Genomic DNA, 24,577 nt, shown 5'->3' with positions numbered 1-24,577 from the left:
CATATCTAGCAGTGCCTGTTTCCAGAACTTTTTTTTTTTCTCCCGTAACAAACATGTGCTAAGTGCCAGCCATGTGGGAAGACTGTGCTGGGCACAAGAACACTAAGGCCTTTAAGTGTGTCCCTGTCCCTGAGGGCTCAGCATAGTGGGCATCACTGTGCTATAGTGCGGCTCACTTAGATCAGTGAGTGCTCATGACAGGGGCAGTACTTCAGCACTGTTCGGATTCACACGGGCACGTGATGGCTTTCACAGACTGTTGGGTGTGAGCAGCAAACTGAGCCTCCATTTATAGCATTGTTTCTATGGGAATGTGTGTTTCAGGTTCCAAATAACTTAAAAATACGTTTTGGAACATTATCCCATTATAAATTCAGAACTTCCTGTACTAAGTACTGAATTTAATAGCTAGCCAGAATGCCTGGTTTAAATAGTGAATTTTTTTTTTTTCTGCATTTTCTCTTATATGGCTCAAAGTAAAACCCTTTTATCTTTAGGAATCTCTACAACTGGTTAAACAGAGAACCTAGAAATATTTGTTCCTTTTAGAAATTGGACTGTGTACTCTGGAAAACGGCATGTGAGGGATTGTGTGTGTGTGTGTGTGTGTGTGTGTGTGTGTGTGGCTGTCTTTCCTGTCTCTGTATACCCCTAGCTGTGTGTGGAACTACTGGAATTAAAGATGTGTGCCATCCCTGCTTTATGTGCATATTTACAGACCCTTATGTAATCAGATCAAAGCTGTTATTTACCATTTAAGAAATTTGGCCATAGAATGAATCGTTCCTGAAAATTTACTATGTCAGTGAGAACTTTACTAAAAATAGCTTCTACAAGGCTGGGGGTGTAGCTCATTGACAGAGTGCTTACCTAGCATTCAGGAAGCCCTGGGTTCGGTCCCAAGCACTTAGTAAACCAGGTATGGTGGTGCAGGCCTGTAATTCCAGAACTTGGAAGGTAGAAGGAGGAGGATCAGAAGTTCAAGGACTTCCTCTACTACAAATCGAGGCCAGGCTAGCCTACAAGAGACCCTGTCTTTAAAAGAAAAAAGAAAAAAAAAAGCCACATAGTATACTTAGGGAACATATCAATAAAGACAGATAAAACCACATTACAGCTATCATTCAGATGAGGCTCATCACTTACAGGATAGTACCTGAATTCAGGACCTGAAACCAGTTCTTAGTTGATGGTCTTTGCAGAAGACCACACTAGATTGTGCCGAGGAAGTTTTAGTACCATCTGAGGTACATAGGAGTTCTTGTCTGTAGTCCCAGTACCTGGGTTTCACAGTTAGCTAGATGTTGATATAATGTTTAATCATCATAAAAGTTTGCTTTTTATGAAATAAGACTCTTGGACTCCTAAGATCTATGCTCTATAGGTTTATGACTGTTTGAATTGCTTAATACAGTTGGTGTGTTTCGTGACCATTTTTTACTTTTAACATAAACTGGTAAGCACTTTCAAAGTAATTTGTAGTTATGGTGTAAGATGTACTGGATTGGTGCCTCCTTATTGCTGGAGTACTTTCCTGGGTGTAGACCTTCGAATGCAACTAGAAGGTTTTGCTTTCTGTCCCAGACCAACTGCCAGCTGTGATGAATGTGATCTTCCGGTGATAGCTGGTAACACAAACAAACATGGTCACAGATTTTAATCTCAAACCAGAGCAGGTGAAATAGAGGGACTCTGTTTATGGAAATAAACTTCTTGATAAGCTACGTAATATAAAGCTTACTAAATTTTGGTGACATTTTTGTTTGTTTTGAGTCTAGGTCTCAACTGTGCAGCCACGATTGGTCTGGAATTCACCAATTTCCCCATCTGCCTCCTAGTGCTGGGATTAAAGCCACACCCAGGAACATTTCTTTTCGATCTGTTTATTTTATTATTTTGTGTGTATGAGTGTTTTCTCTCTGTGTAAGTTTGTACACCACGCGTGTGCCGGCTGAGGTCTGAAGAGGGCATCAGATCCCCTGGGACTGGAGTTAGAGACAGACAAGTATGAGCCTCCATGTGAGTGCTAGGAACTGAACCGGGGTCCTCTGCAAGACCAAACACTAGTGATCTTAACTACTGAGCCTTCTCCCTGGTCCCAACAGTTTTTTAAATTAGAAATAAAAAATTGAAAAGAAAGCAAACTTTTTGGAATTTGAGTGAAATTGTTTAATAAAAGTAAATGCTTTATACTATTTTTTTTAGAGGGGAGACAGAATTAGGGGTTTGAGACAGCAGTTTCTCTGTGTTGCTCTGGCTACCCTGGAACTTACTCTGTAGATCAGGGTGGCCTGAAATGCAGGGATCCTCCTTTCTCTGCCTCCCTAGTGCTTGGATTAAAGGAATGTGCTACCACACCCAGCTGCTTTACACAAGTGTAGTGCAAAACTTAACCTTAAAGAGATAAGCTAAAAGTCTTTCAGGAACTTAGATCCTCCTTCCCCTCCACTATCTGGGTAAAATCATCTTTATCCAGTAGAAGATAAAGTTGTATAATAAATGCTAACATTGCTTAAACTGGAATCGTAGGTCTGCCTGGAGACTGTAGGGTAGCACTGAGAACTGCCTTAGCCCTTGTTCAGCATCTCCCAGTAGGATGGGAAGACGGAAGGATGTGACACAGAGGCAGTGGGGTTTACATCCGCCATTTGGACACAGTGCTTATTCTCCAGCACGGCGTGATGCCTTCTGTGGAGCAGACACTTCCTGACTTCATGCTGAGTGAAGTGACTGGTCTAGGGAAGAAACCCTCTCCAGGTGTCCTTGGGCTTTGGGGACAGCTCTGCCTTCCGTCGCTGGGCTCAGTCCAGTATACACTGACGATGTATTGAATGAAAGAATGTGCATCCATGCGCTTTAGAGGCTGTCCTAATTGGTGTAGCGCTTGGTTAGGTTCATGTAAAATACGGATTTTAACTCATTGAATGTGTGGAGTTGACTTTAGTTAGTGGCCGAATCACTGTTTTTCATTTTAGATAAGAAGGGGTCTTGGAATTTTTTGACCATCATTTGGAGCTTACTTGGAAGGAAGCTTAAAATTACCTAGTTAGATTTACTTCCTGGTGCTCAAATAAACATGCCACCATTACAGCCGCAGCCAGTGTTGTTCCCCTTACTATCACATGGCAAACCCCACATTTTACACATCGGCTGTGTGATTCCTTGTGTCTGTTATTTGAGTCGTTATTCCCACCTTAATGCTGGGGCGAATGATCGATCGTAAACAGATTGCAGGTTGGGAGAGCAGGACGGGGACCCAGCTCTCTGCCCTGCCTCACTGGTTTCTGCCCCACTGTGTGTGGGCATCGCTAGGTTCTGCTCAGGTTTGTTTCAGTTTCTAACAACTGTTAGTTCTAGAAAGTCTTTTTTTAGAGCTATCGGCCCTCTTTGCTTCTTTCTCTTTTTCATTAAAAGTTTCTGTGAATCATACAGTAGGATGACTGGTTACCTCCAAATCTCCCCCTACTTAAAGTGGGCTTGGGTCACGGTTTTTGTGTACTTTTTAACCTCTTGCATTCAGTTGTATTATCGTGTAGATTTGTTTTATAGAATTTTAATTGTAAAAATTTTGTTTCTGCACCTGCATTTTCTGCCTTCACATATGAATATATTTATCTTTAAGATTTACTTAATTTTATGAGTATGAGTGTGTTGCCCACATGTGTGTCTGTGTGGCACATGCGTTCCTGATGCTCTTGGAGGACAGAAGAGAGCATTGGATACCATGGAACTGGAGTTATGGATGGTTGGGAGTCACCATGTAGGTGCTGGGAATTGAACCTGGGTCTTCTAATAAGAGTGACAAGTGCTCTTAATTGCTAGACCATCTCTCCAGGCCTTTTCATCAATATATTTCTAAAGGCTAGTAGATTAACCTTAGTGTAGTTAACTCTTAGGAGTAACATGAATGATGTCTTTGAACATCCATTGCTTTTATATTTAGGCATATCCTCCCTCAGTTTAGCTGTAGACATCCGTGACGCAGGTTTGAAATTTATTACCTTCTTGAAACACTTGATTTGGCTTCCAGGAGACACAGTGGCTTCTCCACTCCACAGGCCCCATCTCTTCCTAGGGAACTCTGTTGACATTTAGGTAGGGAAATAGGGAGGTAGTATGAGACTGCATGTAGCAGGATAGCATGGAGCGACAGGGTGTGTGACCTAGAGTCGATCTGTGAGGACAGATGGAAGTAAGGAGAGATGAATGTACTCAGTACTCTCTTGATAACTACTGCCGAGATAGAAATGTTTTAATAGTACTACAATTTGGCAGAATGTGGCTCACCCCTTTAGTCTCAGCACTCTGAAGGGAGAAGTAAGAATCTCTGTGAGTTCAAGGCCAGGCTGGTCTACAGAGCAAGTGCCAGAACAGCCAGGGCTGAATAGAGGGACCCTGTCTTTAAGAAAAAGAAAGAGAGAAAAGAATGAACATTTTAGTTCACTGAACAGCTTGTTAAGGTTGTCTTTTGTTTTCTCAGTAAACAGTATAGGAATGTGGGTTTTTTTTCCTAATAGAGAGTAGATTACAAAGTTTTATGTATACAGATTAAAATTTGAGACTAAAGTCAGAAAACTGCATTATTTATTTATTTTTTATTTTTAGAGACAAGGTTTCTCTGTGAAGCAGTCCTAGCTGTCCTGGAACTCACGCTATAGACCAGGCAGGCCTCGAGATCACAAAGATCCGCCTGCCACTGCCTCTACCTCCTGAGTGCTGGGATTAAAGGCATGCACCACCACCACCCGGCAGAAAACTGTCTTTTTTATACTTCTTTAAAATACACATATATACACACACACACACACACTAAAACAAAGAACAGGGTTTCTCTCTCTCTCTCTCTCTCTCTCTCTCTCTCTCTCTCTCTCTCTCTCTCTTTCTCTCTCTGTGTGTGTGTGTGTGTGTGTGTGTGTGTGTGTGTGTGTATCCCTGACTCACCTGGAACTCTCTGTGTAACCTAGGCTGGCCTTGAACTCAAAATCCTCCTGTTTCAGCCTTTGATTAGTGGTATATGTTGTGTCCACCTTTAAGTTGGATTTTAGTTTTGTAATGTTAAGCACCTCTAAGATTTTAATGTTTCCCTCTCCTACCCCAAGGTAACTCACTACATTAATAATTTCACTGCCCATCAATGTTGAAGGAACAGGTTACAGAGAGGTCTACATACTATGATACCATTTGAGTTAGAAAAACATAAAAGCCAAAATAGATGGCTGGCATATTAGTACTCAGTATTACGGACCATGTGTGAGCATAGACAGATGTGAAGGTTATATGATCCAGAATGCTTAGATGATCACCTGAGAAGAGGTGTGCCATTCAAGGTGTGTTTTTACTCTGTTTAAACTCTTACAATGAGCATGTGTTATTTTTAGTGTTTTGTTTGTTTGTTGTTTTGGTTTTTCGAGACAGGGTTTCTGTGTGTAGTTTTGGTGCCTGTCCTGGATCTTGCTCTGTAGACCAGACAGGTCTCAAACTCATAGAGATCTGCTGGGATTAAAGGCGTATGCCACCACCACCCTGCCTTTTTTTTTTTTTTTTTTTTTTTTTTAAAATGTTCATTGGTGTTTTGCCTGCATGTGTATCTGTGTGAAGGTGTCAGATTCCCTGGAACTGGAGTTACAGACAGTTGCGAACTGCCATGTGGGTGCTGGGAGCTGAATCTGGGTCCTCTGGAAGAGCAGTCAGTGCTCTTAACTGCAGAGCCATCTCTCCAGCCCCTAAACAAAATTTTTTAACGGAAGGGGAAAAAAATTATGATATAAAGATAGATACTTTTTTCCCAAATAAATTCACTGCTTCTTTTTCCCTTAGGTACATGGTGAACAATAAAAGATGTATTCTGACTACAAAACCATTGTTTCCCCAATAATTCAAGAAAAGAAAAAAATGCCAGTCAAACTATTGGTGTGATTTCTATACAACCTAATAAAGTTTGTTTCCTGTTTTTTGAGACAAGGTCTCACTATATATCCTGGCTGGCCTGGAATTCACAGAGACCTGCTTGCCTCTGCCTCCCAAGTGCTAGGATTAAAGACTTATTTAAGGTCACCAAACCGAGCAGATTTTCTAATAGAATTTTTTTTTTATTTTAGAAGATTTTTTTTTAATTAATGTATATTTAGTCTTTTGCTTGCGTGTATGTTTGTGCACCGAGTGTGTGCAGTGCCCATGGAGACCCGGAAAAAGGGCAGAGTCCCCTGGAACTGGAGTTAGTTACAAAGGGTTGTTAGCCGCCATGTAGGAACTGTGAATCGAACATGGGTCCTCTGTAGGAATGCTCTTGACTACTAAGCCATTCTCCAGGCCTAATAAATTTTTTTCTGTGGAAAGTTTCAAGCAAATAACAAAATGAGACTCTATGGCCCGGCTTCGGTAGTTAACACAGCCGGTTTTGTATTTTCTGTAGCTTTCATCCCCTCCTCGTTGGTTTTGAAGGTTCATCTGTAGATACATCAGTACCTTCATCTAAAGGATAAGGGTTCTTAGCCCGATGTGGTGGCTCACACATGTAATCCTGTGTTCAGGAGGCTGAAGTAGGGTTCTGAGTCTGAGGTTAGACTGGGCTACATAGAGAGAATTCCGGGCTCTCTCAACTATATGGCTGAACCCTGTTTCAAAAGCCCAAAGTAGAGGGCTAGAGAGATGGCTCAGCAGTTAAACACTTAGTGCCCTTGCAGATGACCCTGGTTGGCTTCCCAGCATTCACAGGTACTTCATCTATCTGACCTCCACAGGCTCCACAGGCATGTATGTAGTCCACATACATATACACATAAAATGATTTTTTTAAACCCCAAAGTAAATTTGGAAAAGGAAAGAAAACATTTTAGCACACTTTAAAAATGAGCAACAATTCCTTAATATCAAATCATTCAAAAGGCTGTTAATGCTTTGCACTCAAATTAGTGACTTTTAGTTTAAGTTGCTGCTTTATTTACTTTTGTTGTTTGTATTGGTATGTGTTTTCCCTGTAGGATGAAAAGTTTTTGTGTGTATATGTTCGTTTGTGTACAGAGGCTTGTGTGTTTGGTGCATGTGGAGACCAGAGGTCAGCCTTGGGCGGGCATTGTTCCTTGGCTGCTGTCTACTTTGTTTTGAGATTTGTTTTGGGATTTCACAAGTAGGCTAGCTGGCTGGCTCACCACAAGTCTCACGGGTGCAGACATGAGCACCCCATGTCCAGCTTTTTAAAGATAGGATTTCTGGGGGGTCCTCATGCTCCCTTACATGTCTGTTTGTATACAAGGTCTCACTGTGTAGCCTTGGCTGGCATGGAACTTACTGTGTAGACTAGGCTGGTCTGGAGTTCATAGGGATCTGCCTGCCTCTGCCTCGTTTTTAACTTTAAAAATATTAAGGTTTTTGCTTTTGGTGTCTTTTGTTCAATATGAGAAAACAATACATGGCTAGATATTTTCATCTTCAAACTTCAAAAGATTTAGGCATATTACTGGCTTTTGCTTCATTAGCATAGAAAACTGCTTTGATGCTGAAAGTGTCCTTTTTTTAAAAAAGTGTCTTTCTGGTACCTGACTGTCATATTTTTGTTTTCCATAGGTCTAATTAATAGAAGATGGCAAGGCCCAGTCACAGCAGCTATGTCCTCCAGCAGCTAAACAACCAAAGAGAGTGGGGTTTTCTCTGTGACTGCTGCATTGCTATCGACGACATCTACTTCCAAGCACACAAGGCAGTCTTGGCTGCCTGTAGCTCCTATTTTAGAATGTTTTTCATGAACCATCAGCACAGTACTGCACAACTGAATCTCAGCAACATGAAAATAAGCGCCGAGTGTTTTGATCTCATTCTGCAGTTCATGTATTTGGGAAAGATTATGACCGCTCCTTCCAGTTTCGAGCAGTTCAAAGTGGCAATGAACCACCTACAGCTGTACAATGTCCCTGACTGCTTAGAAGACATACAGGACGCAGACTGCTCTAGTTCCAAATGCTCGTCCTCGGCTTCCAGTAAGCAGAACAGCAAGATGATTTTTGGGGTAAGAATGTATGAAGACACCGTGGCTAGAAATGGCAGTGAAGCCAACAGGTGGTGTGCAGAGCCCAGTTCAACAGTGAACACACCACACAATAGAGAGCCTGATGAGGAACCGTTACAGTTAGCTCACTTTCCGGAGCCACTGTTTGATGTGTGTAAAAAAAGTTCCGTGTCCAAATTATCGACTCCCAAAGAACGTGTGTCTCGACGCTTTGGACGGAGTTTTACCTGTGATAGCTGTGGCTTTGGCTTCAGCTGTGAAAAATTACTAGATGAACATGTGCTGACCTGCACTAACAGACATTCATACCAAAACACAACAAGAGCTTACCACCGAATAGTGGATATTAGAGATGGAAAAGATAGTAACATCAAAGCTGAACTTGGTGAAAAGGATTCTTCTAAAACATTTTCTGCGCAGACAGACAAATACAGAGAAGACGCCAGCCAGGCGCCTGATGATTCAGCTTCGACCACTGGAAGCAGAAAGGGCACAGCGGAGCCTGGACTGGCTGGGGAAGAAAAGGGTAGAGCTGCTGAGACGAAAAGAATTATCATCAAGATGGAACCAGAAGATATTCCTACGGATGAAATGAAAGACTTCAACATTATTAAAGTTGCTGATAAGGACTGCAATGAGTCCACTGACAATGACGAGTTAGAAGATGAACCGGAAGAGCCATTTTATAGATACTATGTTGAGGAAGATGTCGGCATTAAAAAGAGTGGTAGGAAAACCCTGAAACCTCGGATGTCCATGAGTGTGGATGAAAGAAGTGGTATAGAGAGCGTGAGACCCCCTAACAACAGCAGTCCGGTACAGGAGGATGCAGAAAATGCATCCTGTGAGCTGTGCGGACTCACCATAACTGAGGAGGACCTGTCATCTCATTACTTAGCCAAACACATCGAAAATATCTGCGCGTGTGGGAAATGTGGACAAATACTCGTCAAGGGCAGACAGCTTCAGGAACACGCTCAGAGATGTGGAGAACCTCAGGATCTGACGATGAATGGGCTAGGAAATGCTGACGAGAAGATGGACATGGAAGAGAACCCTGATGAGCAGTCTGAGATAAGAGACATGTTTGTTGAAATGCTAGATGATTTCAGGGACAATCATTACCAAATAAACAGTCTCCAGAAAAAGCAGTTATTTAAACATTCCGCTTGTCCTTTTCGGTGTCCCAATTGTGGCCAGCGTTTTGAAACTGAAAATTTAGTGGTCGAACATATGTCTAGCTGCCTAGACCAGGATATGTTTAAGAGTGCCATCATGGAAGAAAATGAGAGAGATCACAGACGGAAACACTTCTGTAATCTCTGTGGGAAAGGATTTTATCAGCGGTGTCATTTGAGAGAACACTATACTGTTCATACTAAGGAAAAGCAGTTTGTTTGTCAGACATGTGGGAAGCAGTTCCTAAGGGAGCGGCAGTTGCGTCTGCACAATGATATGCACAAAGGCATGGCCAGGTATGTCTGTTCCATTTGTGATCAAGGAAACTTCCGAAAACATGACCATGTACGGCATATGATTTCTCATCTCTCTGCTGGTGAGACGATATGCCAGGTCTGCTTTCAGATATTCCCCAATAATGAACAGTTGGAGCAGCATATGGATGTTCATCTGTATACGTGTGGAATATGTGGAGCAAAGTTTAATTTGAGGAAAGATATGAGATCACATTATAATGCCAAGCATTTGAAAAGAACCTGAGGGCCTTTCTGCGGTATGAATGTTTAGTTGATAGGCAGAACACCAAAGCAAAAGGATATGAGCTATTTAGACACTGATTTTATAAGAAGTGTTGGGAAAATTTTTCCAAGGCCCTTTACTTTAACATTTTTGTTTAGGACCTTACGTATATTTTAGGCATTAAATGTTTATCACTTTTGATGTTTCTAAGAGCATCCTTTGTTCCTAGTTTTCTTAACTACCATTAAAAGTACTTTTCAATGTAGACTCAGTGCTGGCATCCCTTCAATGACTATTAACTAGTTGGTTTTTTTTTTAATCAATAAGGTAATGATTTCACTATTTCTCTGTACTTTCTTCATTTTAAGGTTATCCTATGAAATTTTAAACCCAGGATCATTGACCATTCCTGCTTAAATTTTTTAAGAATTTTTAAATAATTATTTAAAACTATCTTATTCTTTTTTGGTTTTGCTTTTTGGGGTTTTTTTGTTTTATTTTTTTTGCTGTTTGTCAGTTGTATAGTGGGGTAGCTGCTGTTCATTCTCCCTTATCAATGAAATCCATATTCTTAAATTGACAAACTTAGGCAAGTGAGGTACACTGAATCTAACCTTTAAGGTGGACATGGGCTCAATCTTGGCCTAAGATTGATGGACCTAAGGAAATTCCTATAAATGAACATTTCCTATAATTGATAAAATGTTATCATTTAATAATCACATTTAAAACTTATATTAAGTGTAAATCCCAATGACTTTCCCTCACTTGAGAAATTAGTGGGGATAAGCCATTTTGTTTTGTGATACTGAATTTAACTATGATAGTTAATTAAAAAGACATCTTGTATTCATTAAAATATTTTAATTTAAAAATATTCTGATTTCTAAAGTGTGTTAGTTTATCAATTATTTTGTTTATAAATAGACTTTAATAGCTCTTTAGGAATATGACATCTAAGGAAAAATGATTTTTCATTTTTAAAATTACTTTGGAACTGAGATTTGAAAAAGCTGCCATGTATATTGATAAATCTAATAAAATAAAGAAATCGATTATAAATCTGGTTGTTCTATAAAAGTAGAGTGCACAAAAGTGTGTTGTGTTTTACACTAAGATTTGGAGGAAGTGTGTTGTGGAAAATTGCTATGCTTTATATATCATTTTCTGTAAAAGATACAAGATTTGAGGACTATAAAATAATCACAGCATATAAATGGAAAGAGCTTCTACTTGTCAGGGAAAGTCATATTGTTAGTTGTTGACAGGGTCTATACTATATCAGTTACATGTGAACTAAAACACTGGCAAAACACCCACCAATAAACACATCTGCCGAATAGAATGCCTTTTAATGTGAATTACTTGGAACAGCCTTCTTATATTGAAAGGGATTTTAGTTAACATATTTAAGAGTATGGCTTTGATTATGGATGGTAGTTTTAAAAGCATTGCTCTTTCTTGCTCTTGATATTTTTAAGATATGCAAATCATATTCTCACATGCTATTTACATAATGTCACAGGTTGCCATGAGACCTGAGAGACGTGTTGGCTAGTACAGGGTTAGTGGAAAGTACTGGATAGAGCACAGTGTGAACACAGCTCGATGGGCATGTGCTGGAATGTTAGTGAGGACAAGCAGTGCGGGCAGGAGCCAAGACAGTTAAAACCCGATCCTGAGAAAAGGCACAACAACAAGAGTGAGATCTGGGGAAGTTTTTCAAGTTGTTAACAGAAAAAGCTGAGAAAGTCATTCATTTTAAAATGTCTTAGATATAATAGTTTAACACGTACTTAAAACTGAAAAGAAAATATAAGATGTGTATGTAGCTTACTGGTAAGCACCTGAGAAATGTTCTCTAACAAAGCCAGACGTCGAAGAGTAGTGGAAAGAAAGAGAAGACAAAAATCAAACGAAATGCTCAAGTTATACCATATCTGAGGGGACCCCATTTTTTTTGAGGGGTCACTTTTCCCCGTCAGAGTTTCTGTTGCAAAGGCTTTCCCATAGTTAAAGGCATTTTTTAAATATTTTCCCTCTTTGAAGAAGGAATCCTCTTTTTACGAGGAAGAGAGGTTTGATTTAGTGGGTTTAGTGTGTGCTAATAACAAATTAGCAAGCAAACGTAATCTGACTTTACCCAACTGTGACAGTTTGAAAAAGGCATGTTTGATGGTGTTTTCTGTTTCATACTACATAGTATGCGTGGTTTGGGGGAATTTAGCTATGGGTAGCACAGGTTTCTCCAAGTAGAATGTACAGTTAATTGTATTTAACAAGACAGGGTTCAGGTGAAAGTTCCTTAGCTTGGGCTGGAGAGATGGCTCAGAGGTTAAGAGCACTGGCTACTCTTCCAGAGGTCCTGAGTTCTATTCCCAGCAACCACATGGCGGCTCACAATAATGAGATCTGATGCCCTCTTCTGACATGCAGACAGAACACTGTATACATAATAAATAAATAAATCCTAGAGGAAAAATAAAGAAAAAAAAGACAAAAAAGTTACTTAGCTTGTAAAATTAAAGGGGATGAAAAACATCCACCACTCCTCTGCCTCCGCTCCCTCTCGCCCTTCCTTGGGCTGTGAGGACAATGGCTCAGGCCGGAATATTTGCCTGCTGCTTCTGTCTTTGAAAGTTCACACATTTAGGATCGAGGTTTTTTCCAGATCTGGAGAGGAAAAGAGAAACCAGAGGAGTAGCATCTTTTCCCACTATTAATGACACTTTTCATTTGAAGTCCCATTTCTGGGATTTCTTGAAAAACAATAGTCCAATTGGATTTTTCTCTCTGGCACTCCAGATCAAACCCAGAGCCTCAACGTGCTAGGCAGCCATTATTTCCCTGAACTGTGTATTAAGTTTCCCTTTTATCAGAGAGAAAATCATGGAGAAAATCATCCATTTCTAACATGGTTGATGCTCCAACATGGATCTATAATTTGTCATAAAGACTGGACCTCAGAACTTAATAAAGTAGAACCAAGGCAGCAAAAGTCTAGCACTCAACTGGTTTTAACCCCTCTTCCCTTCACTTTTCTTTCTCCCTTGTAGCCCAGGCTGGCCTGTCATTCACTGCCTAACCCAGGCTTGCCTCATGATCATGCTGATCCTGTTTCAGCCTCCCAGGTTCAAGAGTTACCAGATGGGAGCTGAAGCGATCAGCTTCTCGTGTCCCTTCAGGTTCTTTCGTTTTTTGAGTCAGGGGCTTGCTCTGTAGCCCAGGAAAGGTTGGACTGGAAGTCACCATTCCACTACTGCTCTTAGGGAGTGTTGGGATCATTACATAATGCTCCACCATATCCAGCTAATTTCCCATTTTTTTTTTTTTTTTTTTTTTTTTGGTTTTTCGAGACAGGGTTTCTCTGTGTAGCTTTGCGCCTTTCCTGGAACTCACTTGGTAGCCCAGGCTGGCCTCGAACTCACAGAGATCCGCCTGGCTCTGCCTCCCGAGTGCTGGGATTAAAGGCGTGCGCCACCACCGCCCGGCATAATTTCCCATATTTTTTAAAGTGAAATTTTTCAGAGAAATGACCCCACATGGGTAACAGCAAATGTGTAATTAATATAAAGTAATGAACAATTTGACTTTAAGCAAAATAGTAGGTCAGAAGGATTCCAGAGGGTACTCTTAAAAGAATTAAGCTGAGTATGATAGTTTATGCCTGTAATCCCAGCATGCAAGAGGCTAGGCTAGGTTCAAGGCTACCCCTTGAGTTCAGGGCTACCCTGGTCTTTACATAATAAGACCCCGTCTCAGAAAAAGGAAAAATACTGTTGAGGACAGCTTGCTAAGACAGAGCAGCAGTGGGCTTGAAATCCATGTTCCAGCTTGAAGCAAAAATATGATGTAAAATTGTTGGAAGAGGAGGTGCAGGATTTCAAGTCTTGATGAGGCTAACCCAGCTGTACCTGTGAAATACCCAATGGGAGAGTGGTTCTAAGCATGGCAGGCATGTGCCCCCAGAGAGCCAGTGGTGGTGGTTGGCGGTAACTTTCCCACTGGTTAAGCAATGTTCCTTTAGATCACTAATAAAGTTCTCTATTTACTAAAGCTCTGAAAAGTCTTCCTACGAGCCGGTGTAATGTTGAAGAGAAAAACTGTTATTGTTAACAAAAATGGGTAAATCAGGACGAAAAGAAAAGGACTTGAATATGTACATACAGCTGAAAAGCTCAAAATTTGACATACCTAATTTGAACTGGGTTTATCATTAACTTAAGGGCTGGATATGATGGCACATACTTGTAAAGCCAGCATTCGGGAGGCTGAACCAGGACAGCAAGAATTCAAGGCCAGCCTGGACTACATGATACCATGTAACAAGTTGTTTTAAAAAAAAAAAAAAGCCCCCCCCCCCCCCCATTGATCTGTTTTGATCAGTTCCTCAACTTTGCTCACCGTCTTTTCCTACCTAAGTGCTTCCCAGTGGTAAAATGCCAGTCCTCTACCATTAACCAGGATTGCAGAGTAGCCAGCCGAAGGTGAGGGGAGCATGTTTTCTTTCTTTCTTTTTGTTTTTCCCCAGTTTTTTGAGACAGGGTTTCTCTGTGTAGTTTTGGTGCCTGTCCTGGATCTCGCTCTGTAGACTAGGTTAGCCTGGAACTCACAGAGATCCACCTGGCTCTGCCTCCCGAGTGCTGGGACTAAAGGTGTGCGCCACCACCGCCCTGCAGGAGCATATTTTCATAAAATCCTGTCCTCGGTGCTTGATAGCTCAGCTCAGTAAACTTGGTGTGATGGTATGGCCGCTACGACACTAACACAAGTGAAGCCATCCTTCGTGTTAATTTGAATAATTTGAAGTTTACATCCCAGCTCAGGAAACCCATAGTCTGCCCAAAGTAGGGCTCCCTACAGTCTGAACATCCATTTCTTCAGCACTCTATATGCGGATGTTTTGCCCACTTAACTTTAATTTGCCCTCCTCCTCTTTGAGGTAAGTATACTAATTTTCCAGGGGACCAAGGTCCTAAGCCACACAGAAACTATATGTTAGACCTGGAATTTGAACTCAGTCTTTGACGTAGGCTACATTCTTGTACTTACTCATGAAGACACGAGTTCCATCTACAAAGAAGTGCCTTTTCAGCTTAGGATACACATGATAAAGGTCGTGTGAGGCGGTGCTCCTTCGTCATCCGTCATCTGTGACGCCTGGTAAGGTGACTGGTAATAGTGGGTACATAGGGAACAACCTGCGGTAAGACCTGCAAGTAGAAAGCACAACTGGATTTAAATGTGTCATTCAGAATGCTGTTTTAGACTGGAAATGCTGAGGAATGTTTTGACTATGCTTCATTTAAACTTAAAACATTCGGTGGGATAGTTAGTTAGTTGAGGGCCCAATAATCATTTGAAAGTTAGTTTGAATTCAGACTGCATGTCTGTGCTGAGGCTTCCTCTCCATCTGTTCCTGCTCTTTGTGTTTCATTTACTCCACCAACCTCTGTTCCCCTGTTTTAGTCCTGGAACTAGTGAGTTGTTGAAGAAGTCAGAGTACTTGAGCAAATCTCCCCGAGCGGGGGGTGGGGGTGGGGGGGGATAATAACCAGTTTCCTCTTGTTTGCATGAATAGATGTGGATAGGAAACTCAGGATTCCTTTGGCTAGCAAACATTCCCCTCTCCCAATGGTATAGTGTGGTTGCTTTAATAAAGGAATCCGCTTAAAACCAAAAGTTGGTTATTCTAACAGTGTATAACTCCACTGATGAAAATATCTAGGTTTCTAGGTGAGCTCTTCAACGGCGGTCTTACAGAAGTGAAAGGTGACCCCGGGAGGTCGCAGCTTCATAACCCCCCCAGTGTGGCAGCACTCAACACAGAAAGTTAACTAGTGCTTTAAGGAGAGCAAGATTCAGACCTTTGAGCTCCTAGTTAATGTCTCTACAACAGATCCTATGCTAAAGCTACCACTTTGGTAATTTGCCTACCATATGTCAATGACATTTTGAAATAAAGGAATGAAATGGAGAATGTTCTGTGACTGGAAACAATGTAGACATTTAAATGGCCTGCTCTTACCTGGCTCGCTCTCTAACTCTAGGACACATTACTTGGTAATGGGTATAGTCTCAAAAAACATGAAACTTAGCTCTTTATATGTTTATATTCTGGCAAAGGCAAAAAGTTAGCATTGAGATTAAATCTTTAACTTCCTTATGATAGTCAAGAGAACCAAATCACTGAGGCAAATTAGTAATGAGAGATTTTCTTTGTATCAAAGCCCACACAGATCGATGGAGGGCAGAAGGGCATTAAAACTGAAAGGTGATATGAAGAATACAGTTCAATCTTGGTTTCATTTTAATGTGTCTGTGCTAATCACTGAGCTAAGTAGAAAATCATAGGAAAGGCTAGCACCCGAGGAAGATGATAAAAGACATTTCGGAGCCAAGAATAAAAATTTGCATTAAAAAAAGCTGGTCATGGTAGCATGTGCCTTTAATCCCAGCACTCATCCCAGCACTCCGGGAGACAGAGGCAGGCGGACCTGAGTTCAAGGACAGCCTAGTCTACAGAGCAAGTTCCAGGACAGCCAGGGCTGCACAAATAAACCATCTCAGAAAACCAACCAAACAAACAAACAAGAAAATTGCATAGTAGTCTGTAATGACCCATTTGAAAAAGGACTAGAGTTAAACTTACAGCCTTTAAGCCATACTTAAAACATTGCTTTTACTCTGCTTAAGCCAATAGTGCTACCTGCGTATGCACTCTATCAAGTGAATAGACAGGGTTTGGTTTGGTTGTGTTCTGAAGATGGGGTCATGTAGCCCAGTCTGGCCTTGAACAGGGTGATCCTCCTGCCTCTACCTCCCAAGTGCCATATCACAGGCATGTATCACCATGCACAGCTACAGGGCTGTTTCTGATTAAACAAATAAATCTAAGCACCCACATTATGAAAATCACCTTTTCCTTCAAATGCTTATGTTCCCTAATGTGAGAAAAATATTTTAAGGGACTTTTTTTTTTAAAGGATATGAGTATTAGAGCAAAACATTCTTGCAAAAATACCACTTTGCCCAATGTCAGGGGATGGGTGAAGAGAATTTCAAACCCAGGACTATTCCCGGCCATATTTGTACTTGGTTTTTCATTTGCAAAGTACACGCCTGATATCTGAAGAAAGTAGTTCGTGTGATGGTTGAAGACTGAAAAAATGAACTTTCAAATTCATCGCATCTGTATTTCAGTCAGATATTTGTCATTAGCAAACACATTGTGAAACTAGCTCGTTTGAAAGGAAGCACCTCTTGCTCAGCTCCCCTGCTTCTGAAACCCCATCTTGTCTTTTGTTACATACTTACGTAAGCAGCCATGCTTGCTTAGACCATACAAAAGCAAAACTAGAGAGGTGCCCTGTATCCAAAGACTTAGACCAGGAATAACAGTTTATAAGTAAGTTCTGGGAGCTACTCTCTTGTTCCTACTCTGTTCCTTCAACAGTGTGCCTTTGCCAAAGCTAAAATATTCTGACCTAAGCATGATGTTGTCTTGTAGAGCGGTTTGCCTTGTGCTGTTATTTTTCTTGAGTTTTGTCTTTTTCTGTGTGGCAGTGGTGAAATAGGGCCCTCCCAGCCTCTGGAGAAGTGACATGTGGCTCTGGAGAGGACATGGGGAAGAATCATTCTTCAGCAGATAACCTTTAAGTGCAGACCCAGGAAATCAGATCTGACGAGGCACCATCTCTTTCTGTCTTCCTGCCACACGCCATCAGCCCCCAAGTTCCAGTTGCAGAGATCCAAGAGAACTCAGTAATGATCACTTTGGAATCACATTGTTGTAACAAAGCTGATTCACAGTGACTCTCCTAGTACTTATGGAAAACCTGCTCAAGAAAAGTGACTGTAAAAGTCATGTGATACCAATGATTAAGCTACAGTAAAATGAAAGTTTACGCCATGTATCTCCACGGTGCCCTTCTAGGATGAAGGGCTTGCTAGGCTACTGTAAATGCATTATAAAGGGAGATACATAGTTCCACAAACACATCATTCTAAACTTAACCAGAATTGTAGCTTATATACTATGAGATGTAGTTAAACAATTTAAAAGAATATTAAAAAATATCTGTAGAGTGTAAGTAAAAAGAAATGGGTACAGAAAAGAAAACCCAAGACCAGTTCTTTAACAAGATAATGTAGCTATTATGGAAGTGGAACACTAATCTTCCTTTCTCACTATGTACCAGTCACACACTTGCTTATGAATACCAGTGAAGCTTCTTTCTAAAAGTCTCCTGACAGAGGAGCATTATTCAGTAGTGATAGATTTCCACAAACTGTACATTATTTTCTTCTTCTGAACTTATCGATATGGTCTCATAGTGTAGAATAAGTTTTTGTTAATCTCAGAACTATTGTATAGTGTCCTGCTCAGCTTCAAGTTTCAAAACAAAATTAAGTATTAAATGAAATGGTAATATGTTTATTAAAAAAACCTTTCTTGAGGTGAGATTTAGTGAGATTTGAGCCAGGCTATGACTATAAATGCTTTGCTACACATACACTCTTTAACCATTTGAATCTTATAACCATATTATTTCCTTATTGTGGATATACTTTTTATTTTTACTTTTTGTTAACTATGTGACTAATTCCTTATTGCTTCTTGTTTGTGTGTGTGTGTGATTTCAAATGTTTAAATGCTTACTTTGTTTTTATGCAAAATTCTTCAAGTATTTTAATAAGTTACACAAAGAAATCTGTCCAAAGAAATGGAAAGTGTGGGTAGTGCACACCTTTAATCACAGTACTTGAGAGGCAGAGGCAGGCTGATCTCTGAGTTTATGGCTATCCTAGTCTACATAATGAGTTCCAGGCTAGCCAAGGCTATATAATGAGACCTTGTCTAAAAAAAATATTTTAATTAAAAAAAGAAGCCAGGCGGTGGTGGCGCACGCCTTTAATCCCAGCACTCGGGAGGCAGAGCCAGTATATCTCTGAGTTCGAGGCCAGCCTGATCTACAGAGCGAGATCCAGGACAGGCACCAAAACTACACAAAGAAACCCTGTCTCGAAAAACCAAAAAAAAGAAAGAAAGAAAGAAAATCCTAACTTTAAGGTAGTAATAACTTGAATCTCATTCTGGAAACTAATTGGCCGAAAAATCAGAGAAAGTCCACCAGAAGGGATAATGGGGATAGAGAAGGAAAGAGCAAAGGAGAGTCCACCCAAGTTCAGCTTTGGAGCTGATGTGTGAACTCCACCTGAGTGGACAGAACACTATCCTAGCACTTGAAGGGGAGGTGGGAGGATCAAGAAAAGGTCAAGGCCAGCCTTGGCTACAGAGTGAATTCAAAGCCAGCCTGGGCTACATGAGACCCATCTCGAACAAACAGACAAAAGCATTCCAAGTATATGACCGCTGCAAGATAAAGAGTCTAGACCAGTGTTGGACTTTACAGACCACTGAGTTAATCTCTTTGGGGAACGTAAGCATATAGGCTGCAGGCTTCTTACAATACATAGAAAATTTTAAAAATCCCCATAACGAAAGGAACCAGAGCAGGATAGAAAAGATTCAAACAATTTTTGACTAAGTTTTTATTGCGCTAGATTTACTAAAGAAAATGGTTTGAATTTTGACTGAACTAACTACACGTGTAATGAAATATGATAATTACAAGTGGCATAAGTACATACTATAATGTGATTATTTTCTGTACATTACTTTAAGTGGAATTCTTGGATTACATACAGTATTTTTGTTACATTCTGATATCCATTGCTTTTACCTAATAAAATGTCCTCCTCTACATTCAGAAGTTAAACTGTCTGTACATTACTTTCATTTGTATTGGATTGTTTTACAATGTAATTGTATTGCAGCCTGTTCTTTTTAAAACGTAACTAGTTGGTCATCAATTCCTACCCTCTAGTGTCACAATGTCACCAGAGGTGGTCATGTGTGGCCCAAAGAGAACTAACTCAAATTTTACTGCTGAATCCTGTTTTTTGTTTATCTGGTTTTGATACAGGAGAATGATAAGAAAATACTGTTTCAAGGCGCACATGAAAACAAATTAATTAAGTTTATTCCTGACACAAAAGAATTACTTATTTAAAAAAAATCTGATAGGAGAATCAGCTTTCTCACGGACTTCCTTACTCAAAAATAGCAAACATAATTTACTATTCAAAGAAATGACTTAGCTAATATAATTCGCTTTGCTTATTTTCAGGTAAGGAATTTTTTATGTGTTGACAATAATGAAATATTTGGTCTGCCTGTCCCCTCGACAGGGCAGCCTCGCTTTGCCGCATTGTTTCAAACTGTTCCCCAAGGAACATGATTTGGGGTAGCACTCAAGGTGAAGAAGGCAGATTGCCCCCAGCTTCCAGCCATCTCTCTCTCGGAAAGCATCCCTTCTAGGGCCAGGTGCTTAGGCTTAGCTGTCCCCAAGGGCATGGCAGTCTCCCTGTCATCTTACTATGTATCTTCAATTTAGTTGAACTTAAGACTACGTTTTGTTTTGTTGTTTTTTGAGACAGGGTCTCAACTCTAGCCCAGGCTGCCCTAAACTGGTGGTGATCTTCCTGCCTCTGCCTTCAGAGTTCAGGAATTACAGGTTTAAATCACCATACCAAATGACAAATTTTTAAGACTCGAAGAAAACAAGTGATTTTTTCCCCCTATAGGGACAGAGAATTGGAGAGTTACTTTAAGACCATGCACTTTAGGGCTGACGAGGTAGCTCACCAGGTTAAGGCACTTGCCGCCAAACCTGAAGGCCTGAGTTTGATCCCCCAGAACCGTGTGAACACTCACTCTCTCAAGTTGTCCTCTGACCTCCATGTGCACTAGGACACGTGTGCATGTGTGCTCACACAAGTATGTCTTAGGAAAGCAGAAACAGGACACTAGAGATGGGGATCAAGGCTAGCCAGTGTCTGTGGCAAGACCCTGTCACAAAACAGGGTAAAATGCGTACTGGCGCACACCTTTGATGCCAGCACCAGGGAAGCAGAAGCAGGCCAATCTCTGTGAGTTCAAGGCTAGCCTGATCTACAAAGGGAGTTCCAGGAAAGCCAGGGCTGTTACACAGAGAAACCTCGTTTTGAAAAACAAAAACAAAAAAGGAAAATAATTACAAAATGGCACTGTTTATAGAGATCTTAAATATATATATTAATATATATATAGTATATATTAATATATATATTTATATATATATATATAAAATCATTAGTTGAACTCCAGTCTGCTCACGCATCTTCAAATTAGAAGCTGTTACTTATTCTGCTTTCTCTTCAAGCCTCCTCAAAACAATCCCAGCCCTCATGAAGGCTGCCCCTGGGTGGGATTAAGAGGACAGGCTAGCCTTGCCCTGGACTATCAGCTAACATTCGCACACATCATCTTGGGCCTCATATTAGCTCTGGATCGCTAGTGCAGATATTTTCGCATGTTAATCTGTAGTCTCTGCAATGTCATTTAATACAGAAATGTGTAAGAGGATTTTCTTCTTACACAGGAGAAAGATTAATTTGTTTGCGGATTGAAATATTGTGCTTTGGGTAACTTGTAATAAACAATGAATGGGCTGGGAACATGGCCTAGAGGTAAGGTGCATTATAGGCTTTGTGTACATGAAACCTTGTGTTTAATCCCCAACACCAAGCCAAAAACCAAAACCCACCAGGCTAAGAATTACTCCTGTGTTCCAGATACTCTTCTGGGTACCAGGCATTAATTGAAGAGTGTTTACAGTATGTTAAAGCTCTTGATTCTTTAACCAATCTATGAAAATTTAGTCTTTGGATTAAAAAATATTTTGGAAACTGTCTAGTATGTATGATCTATCTGGTAAAGAGATTTTACCTGTTGGAAATCAGTACGGATTTATATGTAAGTAATGGGACTGGCGGTGAACTTTGTTTCAGTTTAAGGTTAACTGCTATATTAAAAATCAATTGGAGGGGTTGGCGAGGTAGCGCGGTTGTCAGAGTTCTTGCCTAGCGTGCATGAAGCCCTGAGTTTGATCCTTACATGAATGTGCTTATAATGTTAGCACTTGGGGCTGGAGAGATGGCTCAGAGGTTAAGAGCACCAACTGCTCTTCCAGAGGTCCTGAGTTCAATTCCCAGCAACCACATGGTGGCTCACAACCATCTGTAATGAGATCTGGTGCCCTCTTCTGGCCTGCAGAGATACGTGCAGACAGAATACTGTATACATAATAAATAAATCTTTAAAAAAAAAAATGTTAGCACTTGGAGGGTAAGGCAAGAAAATCAGGAGTTTTGAGGTCATGTTTGACCACATAGTGAGTTTGAGGTCTGCCTGGGCTACATAAGACCCTGTCTCAAAAAAAAAAAAAATCACTGTAAAACTCTAATAAAACAATCACTGATAACCGTGCCATCTAAATTCTGGTGTTGTTTTCATATACATAGAATTATTCTACTAATAAAATAAGATACAGAAGCTGGTAGGATAGCTCATTGTTTAAGAACAGTTGCTGCAGAAGTTGGAGAGATGGCTCAGCAGTTAAGAACACTGGCTGCTCTTCCAGAGGACCCCAGTTCAATTCCCAGCACCCACATGACAGCTCACAACTGTCTGTACCTCCTGTTCCAGGAGATCCAACACCCTCACACAGACGTAATTTCAGGCAAAACACCAATGTACGTAAAATAAAAACAAATACATTATATATATTTAAAAAAGAACAGTTGCTGCATAATCAAGAGTACCAGAGTTCAGATCCCAGCATGAATATAACAGGATGGGTGCACCCCACACACCTGTAACTCCAGCTCTGAGTGGGTGTCAGAAAGGGGCAATGGCTGGGGCTTGCTGGCTTCCAGCCTACACAAACAACCGAAAGCCTCAGGTTCAGCAAGAGAGCCTGTCTCAAAGGACTAGGAGGAGATGCTAGAGAAAGACAGTTTGCACTGTCTTCTGGACTTGTGCAAGCGAATGGGTATGCATTCAGGTGCATGTATGTTGCTGGCATACGCACACACAAACAATAAAACAATAAAAGCATACAGAAGTTGACTATCTCCTTTTTCAATTCATTATATCAAGGGTGATTTTGTGTGTCATTAAAAATCTTGTAAACGGGCCTGGAGAGATAATTTAGCAGTTATGAGCACCTGCAGACTTTCTCCAATTCCAGAGAATCTGAGTTCAGTTCCCAGCATCTACCTCCAGTGGCTCAGGACTACCTGTAACCCCAGCTCCATGTGATCCAGTGCCCTCTTTGACCTCTGTGGGTACTGGCATACACATGCCACAGAATCACAGACACACATTAAGAAACATCTTAAAAAAATAAAAGGGGGGTGGGAGCTGGAGAGATGGCTCAGAGGTTATGAACACTGGCTGCTCTTCCAAAGGTCCTGAGTTCAATTCCCAGCAACCACATGGTGGCTCATAACCATCTGTAATGAGATCTGGTCCCTCTTCTGGCATGCAGGCAAACATGCAGACAGAACACTATATACATAATAAATAAATATTAAAATAAAAATAAAAAGGGATGTGATGGTAAATGTGTATGTTTCCAAATGTTAATGCTAGTGTAGCATTATTTTTTAAAATCTTGTGAATAGTTGAGCATGGCGACACACACCTTTAATCTCAGCACTCGGGAGGCAGAGGCAGGCAGATCTCTGTGAGTTCAAGGCTGGCCTGGTCTACATAGTTGAGTTCTGGGATAGCCAGGGCTATGAGAAAAGACCCTGTCTCAAACAAACAAACAAAACTGTAAATACTTTTGTAACTACATAATTCATCATGTGCATATATGTAATTGATTTTTTTGTGTTCAATATTTAAACCATTTTCGATTCATTGTTGCCACCATAAATAATAGCCCAGGTGTTTTCTATTATCTCCTTAGGATGAACCCACACAAATTAATATTAGATCAAGGATATGGTCTCTTCCAGGTGAAAACAAATGATGCCACGTAGTCCTCCAGAAAAGCTGCGGCAGTGAGCAGTCTTGGGACGGCTTGCCTATTTTGCTACACCACTGATAACACGGCTATTACCTGGTCCAAAACTTGATGATTTAATCACGTTTAATGGACTGCGATTTTAATTATTTATTTACTTTGGGTTTACTATTTCAATCTATAGCTCATGCTGGCCTGCAACTATGTAATAATAATCCTCCTGCCTCTTCGTCCTGAGATTATAGGTGTGTGCCGCCACACCCACTTAAACTGTGTTTTTAATGAATTCTGAGGTCTAATTGTCAAAAAAGGAAAAAAAAAACCCACCTGTTTTAAAATGTAATACAAACAAGGGAAATGTAAAAGATATCCACAAAATGAATGTCTGCTAATGTTCTGAAGAAGTGTCACATAAAATAAAAATGTTATTATTGTATCTTTGTGGGAAAGATCAAGATACGATGAAACATGTAAACATCAACTTATCAGAAAAAAAGTAAAAGCAGAAAAACACAGCTAATAAAAATGCAAGATAACTGCTGTTGTCATTTCAGAAGACTGTTAAAGATGAATGTGGTGAGAAACTGCAAGACTGGTCTGCAGTGACTGCATCCATAGGACACAGTTACTTCCCAAAAGAACCTGTCCCTTTGGGAGAGGTTCGGGCCTGCTGGCTGGGAGTCTTGTTTTGCTTAAGATGTGTGGAGAGACGGAAATGTGTCATGTGTGATGCCCTCGGAGGCCAGGAGAGGGTGTTAGTTAGAACTGGAGATTCAGATGGTCCTTAGCCCCCATGTGGATGCCGGCCACCGAACCTAAGCCCTCTACAAGAGCAAGTCCTTTTAACTGCTGTGACATCGCTCCAGCCCACTAACCCCCTTATTTTTTTTTTAAGATTTATTTTAAAAATATTTTCTAATAAGACTATAATAAAGGTGTTTCTCTGCGTGTCTGTGTA

At 40.6% G+C, this 24,577-nt stretch overlaps 1 protein-coding gene and 1 long non-coding RNA gene across 8 annotated transcripts in view; one reads left to right on the top strand and one right to left on the bottom strand.

Annotated features, from left to right (window-relative positions):
• Positions 1-7,577, bottom strand: part of LOC128111205 (uncharacterized) — a 13,650-nt gene extending 6,073 nt beyond the window's left edge. For both annotated transcript variants that reach the window (XR_008218526.1, XR_008218527.1), the window contains exon 1: positions 871-7,577. This is a non-coding gene — a long non-coding RNA (uncharacterized LOC128111205). The remainder of the gene's footprint in view (positions 1-870) is intronic.
• Zbtb1 (zinc finger and BTB domain containing 1) overlaps positions 1-24,577 on the top strand; it is a 31,680-nt gene extending 7,103 nt beyond the window's left edge. For 5 of the 6 annotated variants that reach the window (XM_052739552.1, XM_052739556.1, XM_052739553.1 and 2 more), the window contains exon 2: positions 7,564-19,467. In XM_052739552.1, coding sequence (XP_052595512.1) covers positions 7,580-9,721 — 2,142 coding nt within the window. In that variant the 5' untranslated portion in view covers positions 7,564-7,579 and the 3' untranslated portion in view covers positions 9,722-19,467. Of the gene's footprint in view, positions 1-7,563 lie in introns of all 6 variants that reach the window. The other variant, XM_052739557.1, reaches the window with a different exon arrangement.

The sequence above is a fragment of the Peromyscus californicus genome, unplaced genomic scaffold (genome assembly GCF_007827085.1).
Source record: "Peromyscus californicus insignis strain IS unplaced genomic scaffold, ASM782708v3 Scaffold_15__1_contigs__length_86483966, whole genome shotgun sequence".
In the NCBI taxonomy this organism is placed as follows: domain Eukaryota; kingdom Metazoa; phylum Chordata; class Mammalia; order Rodentia; family Cricetidae; genus Peromyscus; species Peromyscus californicus.
This window is presented reverse-complemented; position numbering and strand designations above follow the sequence as displayed.